Raw genomic sequence first — 17,009 nt, 5'->3', positions numbered from 1 at the left:
TGATCACGTGCATTTCCTGCAGCATTTGCAGTCCTGTGAATCACGCACCAATGACTGCTATTTGGTGTGACGTGCACCGGTGCATCGAGAAACACGTGGCTAACCTTGCTCTCGAGAAAAACTTTTCAATCATAAAAAACAGTAACCCTGAGTTGCAGCCAGTCACAGGATGATTTTTGCTACTATGTCCAGGTCTGCGGAACGCGACTGTGCAATCACGTGAACTATCTCGCCACACTATTTCCTTAAGGAAGCATCACACGACAATCTTGACGTTAATAAAGCCACTGCCCCGCCAGGCTGCTTCGATGCCTTAGTGTGGCACAATACTACATTGGATGCAGAAGTGACGGAAAACCGATGACTATCGAAACTCGCGGCTGCACTCAGCATTGTCACTTCAGCAATGGCATCGCCTTATTGCGCAACGTGGAGCTACCTCCACTGCACACTCTCCAGCTTGTGATGATATCAACGCATGCTTGAGCAATACCTGAAAAACATCTAATATTCGGCACACAAAATCTACGCAACGCCTAAAACACGAGCATTTCTATACACGAAAGTAGCTGTGCTGCAATCTCTGACATACCCGAGTACGTCTCCACCGCAGTTGTAGTGCTCCTTCGTTAAGCGAAAACCACTTCTGCATTACCTAGGAACAGATCTGTCGCCATGTACAGTTGCTGCCCACTGTGAACAAATATCTCGCTTGCACAATGCAGCCCGGCTGCTGCTAAATTATGCGTCTTCCTCTTCAAGCACCTGAAGATTCTCGCTGTCGTCACAGAAAGTATAGGGTCCAGATATCGCGCCCTCTACACCGTCGCGTCGATGCTTCGAAAAGCCTGCGGTTAGTAAGTAGCATCGTGACGTCGGCGCGTGCCAGGTGAACGCCACGCAGCCGTCTTCAGCCCCGCATGCAACTTGACAGTCAGTTGCTAGCGTAGTGAACCATGGTTTACCGACACCAGGGGCAGTAGAGTAGTCGACGCCCCTCCTGAAGCAACTTGTATCACAAGTTTTGGATCCGGTCAGGTCACCAGGATATTCATAAAGTTTAGGTTTCCCTGATTTCATATGGCAGTACTTCGAGTTCGTATTGAAGGTGTAGTGGCTGCATTTTTTTGTCGCTTTGCATCTGGCCATGCACTCAGTCAAGTCATTCGCTGGCTGCGGACTTTCAATATCTCCTGCTTTTGACCCAATATTGCCGGTGTGGACACACAGCAAGTCTTGGTGATGATCAGCAGCATTAGGCAGCGCTCTCGCCGCGTCAACAGGATCATCCGTATTGGCGGCATCCGCCTCTTCTCGCTGGTGCATATTACCGCCAAAATCGCAAAACTCTCGAGGGCCCGAGATGGCTCCCACGGCGTGTGGCTTTTTGTGTTTGAGGAACCCCTTTCCTCTGAAGGCGCACGTCTTCTCGAAGTAATCCCAAACAAATACCTTACACAACGGATTGGCGGCGCAAAGTGCTTGACAGTCAGTCGGCTGTAAAATTTGGTAAGCTGATCCCAAATCTGACAATTGATTTTTGGCGTATGCGACCTCCCTCCAAAAACAGCTTGTATCGCAGCTCTTTGGACCTGTTCGATCTCCCGCGTATGGATACAATTGCATCTTTCCAGCCTTAAGGTGGCACATCCCTGCCGTCACATTGAAAGTAAAGTGTGTGCATTTCCCCTCGCTCCGGCACCGTTTCATACATGCCTCCATGGAAGTAGCCGGCTTCGGGTCTGACAAGTTCGGAGCTTCTGATCCAACGTCCTCCGTGTGAACGCAACCATATAGCTGATCAGCCTGCTCCTGCAGTCTCAAGTCCCCACCACTGTCGCGTCTCAAGTCCCCAACACTGTCGCGTCTCAAGTCCCCACCACTGTCGCAAAACTGTGCCGGCCCAGAAGTCACGCCGGCCACCTTCATTTGCTTATGCGCAGAAAACCCCCGTCCTTTGAAACTACATGTCTTGTCGGGCTCGGAAAAGGTGAAAGTTTTGCACCTCGGGTCCGCCGCACACGCCGCCTGGCAATCCACTGCTTGACTCGCGGATATCGGATTCATCACGTCAGGAGCTTTGTCGTACGACACGCCCTTTTCAAAGCATGTTGTATCACAACTGCGCGGAGCCGTCATGTCTCCCGGATATGAATATAAATCCGGTTTCCCACTTTTCAGATAGCACATCTTCGCTTGTGTGTTGTACGTGAAGTGATTACATTCAGTAACCTCTCTGCATACCAGTGCGCACTGTTTCGCAGAACCAGTTGGCAATGGGTCGCCTATCGTAGCAGCTTTGGATCCCACATTGCTGGAATGTAAACATGATAAATCATAGTTTGCATCCTCTGAACCTGCGGCGGTGGTGCTAGGCTCGTCACCACCTATAGTCATTTGGGCGAAGAGGGGCCGGAATTCGGGAACGCCCAGCCTCAGTTGTTGTCCGCCATGGCGTCTCGCCACTGCGAACCATATGGAACTTTGTTGCGAGCACGCAATGACGGGGACCAAGAGCAAGGCTCTCATTTTGTGTGAGGGTGCTGATCAAGTGATCACAATAAAACACGTCCACACCCATCAATTCACGTCAGACAAAACATGTGAACAGCCAACAATCATTATATGGTTGGCGCGAGGAACGGAAGTGAAGTAATGGTTAACAGGGGCGCGAGGGGATTGGTTGAAGACGCCGGAATGCGACGCACGACGAGCGTCGGCTTAATGCGTCGCTTCGACAATCGAGACGGTTGACAGCTGCATGAGGGGAGGTACTGATATGGCGGTTGTTATTGGGCAGCCTACGTACAGGGTCGTTTTGCGGCGCCGATTCGTCTCCTAATGATTGATGAGCTTCAGCAACCAACAAAGCAGTCGTCGCTGATAGGCGCAGGAAGATGCTACGGGTGCACGGGCGCGGACTAGGCAGATAGATTACTCTCCGCAACGACAAGCGGACGCATGCTAAATGCAAAGTGTAACCGACTCTTTGAAGAGATAATGCATGATAGTCAGTTCCACTGCAGTCCCGGCGGAGGTGGTCATGGGGTACCACGATGATCAATCTGCAACTATCCCTGAAGCTTCCGGCTCATAATACAAATTCTACTTCCGTTTACCTGTCCTATATGGGGTGTACGAGTGAATTGATGAAACGCTGCAGCCTGACGAGTCACGCAACCATATGAGATCCATAACGTTTCTGTCACCACCAGGTCCAGTCTGGGAACAGGAGCCGTTAGGTAGTAGTTGGAGACGACTTGTGTATTCGGTAGCTGAACGGTCGACTCAGTATTCTGAAGTGTTACGATGGAGGGAAATCCCCTTCTGAGAATGCACGCATGTAGTAGATAGTCGTGTAGCCACCATGGAACAGAACCTCATCGAGGCTCGAGCAAGACAAAAAATGTCTGATCTTGGTACCCGCTGCCGTCGGGGTCTCCTCGTGGAATTCGTCGATGCTTGCTACTCGGCGTGACTCTAAGGAAAGCAGCTCCTCTCATCATTTGATGCCTACGGAAAGAGCTACCCCTGCGAAAAACAGGTGCCTGCAGGACACCCATTACAGTGCCTTTAGACCAGGTAGTGACCGTGTAGGCGGTCCTTGCCCTGCTCCCTCCGTTTGTAAAAGCGGACACTAAACTGCACTGCAACATCGATAAATTGTCCCAGGTCCCGTGACCGGCATTCATACAAAGTTAGTGGTTGAGTTGGAACAACCACTACCTTTCGCAGTCACTGGGAGTCAAGGTTAGAGCACGAAAGTGCCATTACAGGGGAGCCGGTACCGAGCAGCTACAGACGAAAATAGCATCCGCCGTAGGAGCTGCAAGTGCACAGTGAAACTCCTAAGCATGAGCGGCATGTCACCCCTCTGCCTCGGCAATCTATGGGGCTATCACGAAGGCTCGTAACGGGCCACATTGATGACAGAAGAACCCTCGCAGCTAACCGTGTGGTGAGGTTTCCAACCCAAAAGGTGCCATGTGGATTTTTGTGCCACAGAATAGACACAACATTAATGATGCGGCCTAATGTAGGCCTTCATTCCTATCTGCAACTCTGTCGACTGGATGGACCGTCCCGGAAGTCGAACCGGTCCAGAGAGAGTGAACACGAAACTTCATTTACCGCGGTTACTGTAACAAAACAGCATACATTCAAGCACTGCCATATATTGGCGAGAAACTGGCGGCCTTGTTGAAACTTCATCGATAGCTTCACGCCACCTATGAGCTCCTCCATGCCCGATCGCTGGGCTGTTACGATATGTTACAGCGGGGGACTCGCCTCGAGAAGCGCGCGGCAACGAATATGAAGGAAGCCTGTTCTGCCAATATCTGACCACTCGCTAACCACAAAAATCGGTAATGCAAGAGCGCCGGCGCTTAAGCTTTTTTGCTGTTCCTAAACAACAAAATCGTGAAAAAAGGATCCCTGATGCATAAAAGTGACAGGTACGGATGGCGATAAAGGTACTTTCTACGTCGGGAGGGTCTGGTAGCCCAGAAAAGACTACCATGTCATCTTACGTAAAGCCCGCTACGTCGGCTACCTGACTCATGTGCTCTCTCCGGCTAGACCTCACGGGTGCTACTAACTGGCGTGCTACTAACTGGCCGCTGCAGGCAACCACGAGGAAGCTGTGATTTTTCAGCCACATGGGCGACTCCATGATCCAGCCTGTTGCTTAGCAAACCAACTGACTCGACCGACTACACACAGTGGCGACGGGAATCATTTGCGTTTCAACCTAAACTGCATCTCAAGCCGTGCACTATAGGCACGCAGTAGCGTCAAAAGTTCGCCGTGATGCTACACATCGTCGACCACAAAGGCTATCACGTGAAATCCCCGCGGACACAGCTCCGAAACCGTAGGACACGAAGAGGCGTTCCACACTTTAGATGATTCATTTAATGAGCTGCCGAGTTTGTCACCCGACACATCATCTCGAGACATACGGTCCCCCTTCATGCATTACTACTACAAACATGAGAAACCAGAAGATAACTGCACCACCAACAACATGCGTACCACTGCGAAAACGGAAGGTGTGTTTTTCTATAACACTGATGTTCGCAAAATGTATTCGCCAGTCAAAAATGTATCACATTGCACGCCATTAAAGACTATACATTGAAACTCAGGTATGACCCGAAAAATTTCGGCACTACACTGTGTTGGGCTTCCACGCACAACGCAACTAGCATACGTCATATTGGCGGAATATGCCAAACCAGCTCTTGTCTGTTCCCACAAGACTGATGTTCCAGCAATTTGGAATTGTTGTTGACTTCTTTTCCCGTTAGGGACGGTGACACCCCTGCGAATGCCACGGTCTGGGAGCGTCCGTGCATAAACTACGCAATTTGCTTGCGGTCAACCCCGCACAAACGGCCGTAGTGTCCTTCGGTCGAGTAACGTCACAAATATCTGCGCTTCTACCTAGTGGGAGCAAATTGAACAAAACGCCTCGAGGATTGCACGCCTGCTCTGTCTATGGGCTAGACGTGTGACCAACACAAACGTTAACATCTGTAGTCATTTCAACCTTTTGCACACTGGCGCCTCAGCTGATACAGTAGCCAAACGAAGATGCACCACCATAAAAAACCAATTTTGTTGTAAGTAAACAACATGCTTCAAATGAAATGGTATCAAGTGAGCGTTGAAACAGTCCCTCTGTGTGGTGCACTACCTCGTCTCAAAAAGCTCAACGGTTGGCCTCTGCTCGCTTCCATCGTCTTTGCAACTAAACGATTTCATGCAGATTAGTACGCTATTCGTCCCTGTCACCGCATTTCCTACAAAGAAGAGTGACAAACTAGCCACAGACAGACGCGGCAAATGGCACACGCGGGGACGCTTGAATTCCCGTTTTCGTGAGGTTCCTTGCAAACTCTCGTCAGCACCGCCTAGCAGTTTGTATGACTGAGGCGGAATTGCCTAGTGGCCAAACGAGGCAGCCTGTCCACCGTGCCCACGATATCAACACCTCTCAGTGCTTCGAAGACCCTCGCCAGCCGCAAGAAGGGAACTGAGCGCATCGTCGTCCCTTTCACCTTGGAACAGTTTTCCCGGTATATGCGCCACCGATTCCTGAGCACGGTGCACACACGCGGCACCCACACAGGTTTTCGTGGGTATCAGTTCGGCCACTGTTCTTCTGTGATCGTGACGCGCTGCCCTCCGCAGAGCTTCCCGCTGCGTACGCGCCAAGCTGATCTGATAGACAGTACGGCTAACACGTCAGGGGGTCTGCACACACACACAGCAGACTGCGCATCACCACCCTTGACCGTCCCTTCCACATACCATGAGCTCGGTGGCGTCACACTCCCTCTCTCCGTTGAGCTGAACGCGGGAACTATAGCCGTTCCCACTGCTCATCGGATCAAGACCAGCTAGCTGGAACTCATTTCCGAAGCCTCCGTCACCAGATTGAGGACCGTTTGCTCCTCGATTGCCTCCGCCCCCGTAGCCCCTCGCGTCTCGGGCGGCGTGACCACCGAAACTAAACGGCGACTCATCAGCGACCGAGGAGCCGTGAGACGGGTTGGACAAACGCCCGTAGCTTTCTCTGTCACTGCCGTTAAGGCGCCGATCTGCGCCACGAGCACTTTTGCTGTTCGTGAATATGTCGTCTGCCTCAGCCTTTCGCCACCTCTGTTCGTACTGCGTACGATTCACATCTGACTCCATACCGATCCTGCGCACGGAACTAAGGAAGCGGCTCTCCCAAACGCCCGAAGGGTGAGCTTTGCCATCCAGAAGCTGACTCAGTTGCTGTTGCTGAAGGAAGTGAAACTTATCTTCATGCGCTCGCTGAGAACGATTCGGAACAGGCTGACAACCGCCACTATGCCACGCTGGCGATAGCGGATCTGCCGGCTCGCCAGCTTCTTCATTGCCACTCGCGTTACTGAGGCGGCCACCGACATGAGAGCTCGACCCAACGCCTCCCGTTCCATGTGCAGACGAAAGGGTCCGGCTGTTGTGCCGGGAACGGTGCGCGTTACTGCGTCCACTTCCGCATGAGGCAGCTGCGGCAGCAGCTTCTGCGGCAGCGGCGGCAGCTAGCTTCCGTTTTGATTCGCGCTCCCGTTGCTCAGCTTCACGGCGGGCTGCAATAGCTTTGAGTCGTGCCTGCTCCTCTCCCAGCTTTGAAATGGGGAAGTACCGCTTCATTTGTCTTTTGCCTTCATACCAATTTGCACAGTAGGCGTGCTTCTTGCTCGTGTAAAACACCCCGAGTGGCAAGTCTTGACTCCACTGGCTAGCACTTAACCCGTTGCCGGAGGACGCGCCTCCGGCAGTCCGTCCCTCCGAGTTCCCTGCGTCGACGTTGTCTCGGCTACCGCCCCTGTCGTCGGACAAAGCCATCTTCCTGTTGTCGCATGGGAGGAAACCGACAGCATCCGACCCTGACGACATCGCAGACGTCCGCCCAGCTGATTTACGAACACACTCCTCGTCTCTGGGAAACCTGCTGCTGTCGCTGGGTAGGCACGTGTCCGGCATTCTGCTGAGCTCTCTAAAAAGCGCCGCGTCCTCGCCGGCGCCGAGGAGCCGCGCCTGCTCGTGAAGATGAGCCAGGTGTTCGAGGTCTTCCTCCAGTTGCTGGTGCTGCTGGCGCTGCCGCTGTTGAAGTTCCTCATCAGTGATACACGTTGGAGATGCATCTGCGGCCGGCCTTCCAGCTTTGTCAAGTGGCGTCCTCGCGACAACAAGCTCATCGCGCAAGTCATTACCTCGGCTAGGATTGCATGCGCCGCCCCTGCTTGCCGATGACGCCACCAGCATACTCCCCGTTGAGGCCGCTTCACCAACGCGGGTGTCTCTCGGTGAGTTGCCACACGTGGGGGACCCCAGTGCGTCTACGCAATCAACGCCCCACTTCAGCACAGCATCTGCACTGCGTCTGTTTTCCTCCGCGACGCCCGCCATCTCGCTGGCGCTCCCGCAGGTGTCGTTGCCATTCAGAACCTGGTGCATGCCGTCAACCGCCGCGTCCCAATCTTGGCCGAGCAATCGTCGTTCCACCTCCGCATCGCCTCGTTTACTCAAGAACCGGCGTTGCTCCTCTTCCGCTGGGTCACCGCCACCCGTGCGCTCAGCTGCTCCTTCGTCGGGCGCGAAACCGTATGACGCGTTTGCGCTCGAATCATCGGTCCGTCGCCGACACTGCGACAACCGCCCTTCCTGATCTTCCTCAGCTGCTTCACGCCCGCGTTTCCTCTCGCCTGGAAGGCATGAACGCGTTTCTCGTGTACTCTCCGTCGCCCCGCCCGAATGTCCATACGGTTTACCCTCCGTCTTTCCCCATATCCTTTCATCGCCGCCCAACTCCTTGTCTCCACGGTTGGCCTGCTCCTTCACAGACGGTCTCCAAGCCTCCGGTGCGCGATTCAGTTCCGTCACATTTCCACCGGTCGACGGCATCTCGCCTGGAATCCTGCCTTCCTCGTCTTTCACGAGTTCGCGGATCTGCCGGGGCCATCCAGATCCCATCGCTTCGGATGCGTCCTCTCCCATTTCATTGGCGGTAGGCTCCTCAACTCGCTCGCTGGCGCCCTCTCCCGCATTGGAACCTCCTGGACTTTCGCCACCGACAGGCGCTTCCTTCTCACCGTCACTTTCCGGGCGTCTGGCGAGGCCACCAGGGTACAGAACTCTGTTGTGTTTCGCGCCGCCGACTAGCGGCCGTGTACTATCGTAGACTTTGGTTCCATATTCCGGCTCTTGCGCACTACTCAGTGTAACGGCAGAGGTGCCCGCTCGGGTGTTTCGACCCTCAGAGGCTTGGGAGGCGAGAGCTTTGGCAGGCGTCCGGGCGAGCCCAGGAACCTCGTTCGCCCCACGTCCACACGAGGGACTCGAGTTTTCTGCGTTGCGCATGCGGCGCTCATACGTCATACGCACGCCAATGGCAAGGGCCCTCGCCTCGTGGAAGCCGTACGTGTCAATCTTGAAGCGCTTTTTTATTTGGCGTCGATCCTCGTAGAACGACCCGATCCACGACCGCTGCGTTTTATCGAAATACACCCCACGCATGGGCCGCCGAGTGTCATGGCCAGTGTCCATTTCCTCCGCGTCCAGCGGGGAACCGTTGGCTTCACCTCCACCTGCCTTCGTCAGGCGCGCCCCCGCACTGTCGCCCGCCGATCCGTGCGCACCGCTGGTTTGTCCTCGTCGGCTACCCGCCGACAGCGACGTCTTTTTCGCACCTTGGGAGCCTGCGCCTTGGGGGGCCGTAGGATCCCCTCCGCCCGAGCGGAGAGAACCGGCAGCCCTCCCCAGCGCAGCTTTGATCCCCGCCTCTTGATGCATCAAACCATCCTCTGCAGGGGATCCGCAGACGCCGCGCCGCGACGCAGTCTGCCCGCCGGTTCGTCGAGCACCGGAGGCGCCGGAAAACACGCCGTTCGCGCAACTTGAGTCCAGGGACGCGTGGCTGAGTCTCGATGACACCTGTCCACTCGCCAGCGAGCAAGCGGGCGAAGCACTGCCCGAGCGCCCGCTTGGCAGGAGGCTGTTGCCCGCGTAGACTGGACTTGAAGACGCCTCGTCAGCGCCATCCCCCCTTGACGCACGGCCACCTGCGAGACTTCCTGCGCCTGGAAATCCCAACCGCTCCTTACGGAACTCGCTGACGACACGCGATTCCACGCAGTCCTCCGCCGACTCCGCAAGGCCGAGGCACGATTCACAGCCCTCACAAGACGGTGAACAGGGTTGGGAATAGAGGCGTCGGCCAGAGGCTTCGCGCGGATCCCGCTGCCGCCACTTGCTCGAGTTGGGCCATTCGGCTCCCCGCCCATCTGAGCCAGAGAAGGGGACGTCATCAACGAGGCCAGCCCTCCTGCGGCGGGTCTCCATCGTGAACGAGGATGCGCGTCTCAGGGTCTCTCTCCCTTCTTCTCGATCCCCTTTCTCCCTGTGCTCCTCTGAGAAACCGCCGCGCTGTCCCGCCGGATTCCGCATATCTTCATCCAGATGCTCCAACCGTGTTCGCTTGCTTGCCCTCGAGGGGACACCGGCAAACAGGACTCCGGCATCCCCTTCAGTGTCCGCTCGCACAGGGCTTCGCGCCGAAAATTCCCCACTACGGCTCGTGAACTTTCCATCATGTCCTCGTGGCGCACAGTCACCGTCCAGGAGTGGCAAGGTCTCGCGCAGTCTTTCCTTCCTCCAGAGGAAAGAGTACGGCGGCGAGGCATCTCCACGAGTGCTTGCCTGCCACGCAGATTTTCCCTCTGGAAACGAAGGGTTCAGAAGATCACCCCACAAACTCTGCAGCTCCTCCAGACTCGCAAGTCTGCTTGGGCGCACGGGACCAGCGCCGAAATAGGGCTGCGCGCCGTCGGCATGGGCGAACACCCCTTGGGCCGTGTCTTCAGGAAAGACGCCCCCCGCTGCCCACCTCTGTCTCGCTTTCTCCTTCCTAGGAATGTCCTCATCGCCCAGACACGACGGCGGAATGCTCGAGTACAGCGGCGCAAAGAACAGCATAGATTCGGGGTCCAAAGGTTCGGTTCCATCGCCCAACTCCTCCTCCGCTTTTCCTTTACCAGGTGAATCCGCGTCCCAGGCGTGTCCGACGCTGCCGCGCTCATGCAGTTGGGAATCAAGGCACGGCTTGGCTTTCCCCGCCCCCCGTGCACCGTCGTGCACGCCAAAGCCTGAGAGAGGACGCCCCGCTTCATGCGAGACACACTGCTCGTTTCGGCTGAACGCGTGTTCGTCCGTGCCTACGGCGGCTCTCGGCGAAGCGTCCGGTCCCCAGGAGCCTACCGACGAGGACGAGGAAAACGTGGACGCTGCGCAGGTGGAGCTGTCTCGATGGCCGGGGGTTCTTGCCCGAGAGGCAGTCGACGGGCTAACCGCATCCTCCTTTCGGATCGTCTCCCCTCCGTAGGGTCGGCATCCGAAATCTCGATGGACGTGCTCCAGGAGCAGCAAGTGTTCGTCTCGTCCCCTCGACAGCACGTTCGCCTTTTCACTGTGCACGCTCCGGAGCTCCTCTAAGCTCCGCAACGCGCCGCGCATCGCCACCTCCACCGCCACTGAGAGGATCACGTGCGCGCCGCGTGCCATTGTCTCCTTCCCCTCGTCCTCCGCGTCAAACGCAGAGGCGGCACGCACCGGTTCGGGCGTCGCATGCTGGGACAACGCGTCTGCAGAGGCGCCCTCAGCGGTGCGCTCGGACAGAATCTCCGTTCCCGAATGCAGGACGCCGCTTTCTTCGCCCTCTCCACTGTCGCTGCTCGCCGGGGCACCGTCGCCCGAGGCGCCCGGTGCTGCGCGTGTTTGGCTCGTCCCTTCGCCTTCGTTCTCTGCGGCCCTCTTCCCCATCTGCGCAGCTGCCGCCGTCGCTAAGGCGCTCGGATCCACGCACAACAGGACCAGCACATCCATGAAGATAAGGAGGTAGTTCACCATGCACGCTGGCAAGCCCCGGAGCACCTCCTCTTCGGCGCCCAACACCTGACCAAGCAGACGTTCGGGACGCTCGCCGAGAGACGCAGCGCCAGAGGACATTTCCAGGCCGCCCTTCTTTTCCGACTCCGCGCCGTCGTCCTTGGATTCGCTCAGAGCGCCTAGAGTCCCGCTGTCGTGTGCGGACGCAGGAGCGTGCCCCCGGCACTCGACGCCATCGCCAAGAGGCGCAGCCGGGTCCCCACTTGGCGGTGCCTGTTTTTCTGGGTGGGACTCGGCGTGGGGACCCGCACCTTGCGTTTGAGGCTCCTCGCTCGACTGAAGATTCGCGACTGATCCTGGCCCATTCGCGTCGGCGGCCTTTGGATGCTCACTGATAGGGTTCGCCTGTCCGTCCGCGATTGCGACGCACTCGCGCGGCAGCAACGCAATTTCCGCCTCGTAGAGCTGCCGCTTGTGGAACCCAAACACCGCCGATGAGCCGAGCGTTGCCAGCGGGTCCGCGCCGTCACGGGAAGAGGGCGTGTTCGGCGACGTCGAGTTCGCAGACAGAGATCCACCTTCCACGCGCTGTTGGAGGTAAGAGACAAGCGAGAGCAGGTGGTGTTTCAGCTGCAGTGCAAGGTGCCCGGCGTTTCCGCGCGCCGTGCGAATGCGCGCGAAAGTCGCTTCCCTTGCGCTGACATCTGCGGTCGGCGTGCCCGCCTGGCCCGGGGTCTCGCACCCAGAGGCTTCCTCGCCTGCGCGGATCTGGCTGAGCAAACCACCGAGGTTGCGAGCGTATGGAAGCGGACTTTGACTTGCGTCGCCGCCGAGCGCCGCAGCGCGCTGCTGGCGAATCTCCGCTTCCAGCCGCGGGAGTGCATCGACGAATACCTGCAGAAGGAGCGCCTTCTCGTGAGCCAGCTGGGCCGCAAACACACGGCAGATGAAACTCCGAACGAGCGGCGGCGGCTGCGGTACAGTCAACTGTTTCTTCGACTTCAAAATGGCGGACGAGAGGGAACAGGAAAGCGCGGCTGAGACCGGTTTGCCGATCGAGTTCCAGAGTTCCTCGCCCGCGGGTTCTTCGACATCCGCGTCTTTCGTTCTCATGCCGCTTGGCACAGGGCCGCTCCCATCGCCGGGCACGTCAGCTTTGCCCGTGTCGTCGCCAGAACCCCCACAGTCCAGACCAGACGACCTTCCCCATTCCTTCCCGAATTGAGGCAACTGCAAGCTGTTCTGCTCTTGGGCTCTGGACACCGGCGTGGACACTGGGCCTGCATGCAGCCGACAGTTCAAAAGACTCGCCCCCGCGTTTCCCTCGATGCTCACCACACCTGAATCGACCTGCGAAACAGACTCAGGTTGTGGCCTGATTCGAGAGCTATTTACACCTTCCACTGGCGCGTCGCCCCTCGCGGCACTGTCGAAACTAGGCTGCGTCGGTTCTGACGCACACGAGGCGAAGGAGCTGCGTTTTCGCATCCCCTCTGCATCCTCGGAGCCTCCGACAAGGTGCGGCGCCGCGCTGCACGGTGCACGGCCATGAGTCTCTCTCCCCGCCTCCTTCGAACCCTCGTTCTTGGTTTCGGCCTCAACGTTGTGCACTCGGTCGAGCTCCCGGCCATCCAGATCCGTCGTCGCTGCTGTCGTTTTCTCAGCTCCGTGAACGTCAATCTTTGCCTTCAGGTGAACGACCTGTCGCAATTCAGACCTCGTCACTCCTTCGGTGCGCGTTTCATCTCCACCGGTCGCCGTGCCGGTCAAGCCGCTGATTGCGCCGGAGCTCGCGTCCCGCAACAAAGTAGGGGTTCGAGGAGTCGGCGGGAACGGCTGAAGTCCCTCGGCGATCTCCGTCGGTAAGCGTCTCTGCCAAAGCGCCATCGACGACAGTGCCTGGCTCTGATCTTCTTTCAGCAGAGGCAGGACGGGGGGGGGGTCTCGCTGGTTCGCCGAGGCAGCGTCCATCCCAGTGCTTGCCCATTCGACCGTTTTGGCGCTTCTCAGACGTTTGTCTTGACCCGAGAAACCTCCTACACCTGTCTCGAGAGAAGGAAAGTCGTCACCTGAAATCAGTTTCTCGGCTGTTGTCTCCAGTCTGCCGGACGGCAGCGTTGAGCACCCATCCCGTTCACTGCCGGCGCCCGTCATGGCAAGAACCGGAGCGGCAGGAAAGGGGAGTCTACACCTTTTTTAGAAACAGCGCACAGAACGAGAACCGGTCACCGAAAAAGTAACGCACCCTCAAACTGTGTAGACAGAGGCCGCGGCGGCGCCTTTTGAAACGCACGGTGTCCGCTGTTCACCGCGCCGTCAACAATATGCCAGCCGAAAACCCCTTCTTCAAAGCGGTTGGACGTTGCAAACAGACGTATACATGTGAACGTCCTCGAACGCACGTTTTTCGCCTCGTCAGGAGCATTACAAAATATTCGTAACCAGGAAGGTGACTGCCGCCCTGAGGATCTGCGCTCATCTACGGCTGCCTGGGTGACTTGACCTAAGCGCCGGGCACGCACAAACGGTTTGCTGTGCAGAAAGCCGACCCACAAAACGAAGGAAGGTCTTCGGCGGGGGCGTCTGTTTACATGACACGTCTTGCACTAGGGTCAGACTAACAGCGTCACCGACGCCGCACTATATAAACGAGAACTGGGACACGGAATCCAAATAAGGTACCAGCCTCGAGCCTGCGGGCCCACTTGGAAAAACAGGTGCCATCCAAGAGTTACAGGCACGCCTGCGTGTCACACGGAAAACGTCGCCAAGAGGAGCAACAAATATGCCTCTTCGGCGCTGCATACGTGCTACCTTGGTATCTTTGTATCGCACATTACGTACATCCTGGCTTGGCATCAAGGCTGCAGGTGACAGAAAAAAGGCGTTTCAAGAGACCCGCGCGAACCTCAGAGACCAGATTGCGAATCCTGACTCCCGTCACGTAAATGGCAAACACAACAACTTTCAAAGAACGCCCCACAAGAATCCTTGCCTGGGCGAGCAGTATGCCGTCAGGGCTTTGCACGGCTTCTCAACCTGCCTCCCCCCCGTAGGTTTTTGCGTCCAGCGCCGTGGGCACCAGCCTCCTGTCTCAGCCCCAAACAAAACACATTTACGCTGGAGATCCTATCCCACCGAACTGGGAACAGCAAAAACGGACCACAAATCGCGCAGCTGCGCTCGTCACTCGCCTTCTCAGCGCAGACCGCCACTCGCCGTGGACGGCTCGAAACTGCAGCAGACGCGCCTAAAAAAAGTATTCCTCGACATGCCACCGGATTGGAGAAAAAAGCTAACGCCAGAGCGCGTGGTGGCCGCGAACAAGAGGAAACAAACACGGAGGACACGGTCTCAGCGAGGCACGGAGAGGAAAACCCAGCAAAAAATGGGTTAACTTAATCTGAACACGCGAATCGATGAAGCGGTAGGTTTCCCTCCGCGGCGTCCCGCCCGCCAGAGAATCGACGAGTCATTTCCAGTCCCCCTCTGTTCTCCCGGTGAGCCTCGTCTGTACAAGAGTCCTCGCTCGTGCGACAGCGGCGAATCGACCCCAGGGATGCCCAGGCGCACAAGGCAGCAGGGCAGTCCAGTGCCTTTTCGCAGAACCCAAGGCGCGGCGACAAAAGTCCTGTCTTTCTGCCCCCAAAAAGCGAAAAAGGGAACGGCTTCTTTGTCGGGGTTGCAACCTGAGAAACCGCCTAGTCGCCGCCTTCTGGTGCGCGCCCGCAGCATCCAAAGCGGCGCTGTCCTTCTCCTGACTCCACGCCAGAAAAAAATTTGGGACGTATTTGCAACGCGAGGAAAATGTTTTTTTACACACAAAGGGCCGGATCCGACTCCTGCGGGGGAAAACCCAGAATCCGATATCAGAGCGGTCCAGAGAAGTCCAAAGGCGGGTCTTTTTGTGCGATCTTGCGCTGGACGATCGAGAGCGCACCCGCCGACCTTTAGAGTGAATCGGCGGAGCAATACCAATTAACCCCACGTGAGAAACCCAGATCGCTGGCCCTGTTTCACTCCCACGGTTCCGAATTTTGCGGGCTAGAAATACCACGGAAACAAATGCGCAACTTCATCCGAAAGCACCCATGTCAGTTTTCCGCCTCGCTCTGAGCTGAGTGAGGTCGGGCCACACGCCTGGACAGAAGTCTTGCCACAAAAGTTTAGTATAGAGACAAGAACCAAGCCGCCCCCCCCCCCCTCTCTGAGCGGCGGGCGGCACACAAGTATTTAAAGGCCACTGGGATTATGTTCTTCCCCCTCTAGCCGCCTTGAAGTTCTTCCGCACCGCAAGAATCTCAGCGGGTATACAAAGGCTGAAGTGAACCGGCGGATTCCTTGCCTTCACAGAAGGCGAAGAGGACTCTGCCCGCAAGGATTTTGCAAGCTTTAGGCTCTTGACGCACGGTCAGACTCCCCTTGGAATGAGAATCGCACATTCGCGTCCTCGCTCCCAGCGCCGCCTGTGTGCCTCTGTGCCCACAAACCGGGCTGTCGCGCACGCCGTCTCTCCTCTCCCGCCTCACGAAACCTTCCCTATTCGTCCCTACACGCACGGACGATGCGGTCACTGTGGCCTTCCCTGGGTGGTTTCTGGACCATCGCCGCAATTATATGGCCGCGTTGCATTCTACAAAAAAAGGAAAAAAGGGGGCCTTTTACCAGTGAAAAAAAAAATGCAAAAGGGAAATGCCCACGAAAATCGAAAGGAAACTAAAGTGGTGCCCGCCGGGGAAAAGGCTCTCGAGGACTGCGGGAGAGAAAAGAAGCCAGCAGAGGCCTTCCCGGATTCCAGAGCACAGGAAGCATCGCCGAGAGAGTTCCGGACGGACTTCGTCTCTTGCTTGGGCGCAGTCCGAGGCAAGAACCCACAAGAGCGCGCCTTTTTCTTCCCCGCGCACGTCAATCCCACGGGACAAAAGCTTCGGGAAAGGTGTCCCCCGCGCAAGGTAAGCCCCGAATCACGTTGACTCGAAACCCGCGGCACCCGCGCGGCGGGCGATCCGGAATCGGTTTGCTCGACACACTCGAGCCCCCGGCCGACAAGGACGCAATCAGCTTGGGACTCCTGGGATTCTCCCCTGGAGTCTACCCCTCAATCGGCCAATATTGAAGAGACAAAGCGTGAAGTGACGTCGTTGGACAGAGCGGTTTGAGGTATTCTTCGGGGACGTTCCCAGGACACAGACAAACGAAATGACACGGACACTGCTACGACGGACGCAGTCTCCCTGTGTCTGGGGCGGCTGCGCTCGCGAACGCGTTCCTCTCTCTCCGCAAATCCTGGGCTGGTCCGACGCGCCGGGATTTCCGTGGGCCCCAAGCTGGGACGTTGGTGAGACAGAATGGTGTCGTCCAGGAGACAAAATGCGGCGGTTCCCAGACAAGCCGAACAGGCGCAATCAGAAAGGAAGAATGTCACTCTCACGAATGGCTAGAGGCGTTTTGTTCCGCGTAACCGCCGCTAGGCTCAAGAGGGGCGGGGATGGGAAATATGACACAGATTGCACAACTGTAGCGAGCATGTGGCTGTACCGCTCACGAACGGGAAAATCAGCAAAGGGTTGTGTGACCGGAAACAC

At 57.0% G+C, this 17,009-nt stretch overlaps 2 protein-coding genes across 2 annotated transcripts; both read right to left on the bottom strand.

Moving 5' to 3' along the window:
- Positions 1-741: 741 nt before the first annotated feature.
- Positions 742-2,529, bottom strand: NCLIV_002940 (putative microneme protein MIC4; the record flags this gene model as incomplete). The annotated part of the gene is made up of 1 exon (XM_003879793.1): positions 742-2,529. The coding sequence occupies one exon, from the start codon at positions 2,527-2,529 to the stop codon at positions 742-744; it is 1,788 nt and encodes a 595-aa protein (XP_003879842.1).
- A 3,759-nt stretch (positions 2,530-6,288) lies between these two features.
- NCLIV_002930 (uncharacterized protein) lies at positions 6,289-13,578 on the bottom strand (the record flags this gene model as incomplete). Its single annotated transcript, XM_003879792.1, has 1 exon — positions 6,289-13,578. The coding sequence occupies one exon, from the start codon at positions 13,576-13,578 to the stop codon at positions 6,289-6,291; it is 7,290 nt and encodes a 2,429-aa protein (XP_003879841.1).
- Between the last annotated feature and the right edge of the window lie 3,431 nt (positions 13,579-17,009).

The sequence above is a fragment of the Neospora caninum genome, chromosome Ib, assembly GCF_000208865.1.
Source record: "Neospora caninum Liverpool complete genome, chromosome Ib".
Taxonomy (NCBI): Eukaryota; Apicomplexa; class Conoidasida; order Eucoccidiorida; family Sarcocystidae; genus Neospora; species Neospora caninum.
This window is presented reverse-complemented; position numbering and strand designations above follow the sequence as displayed.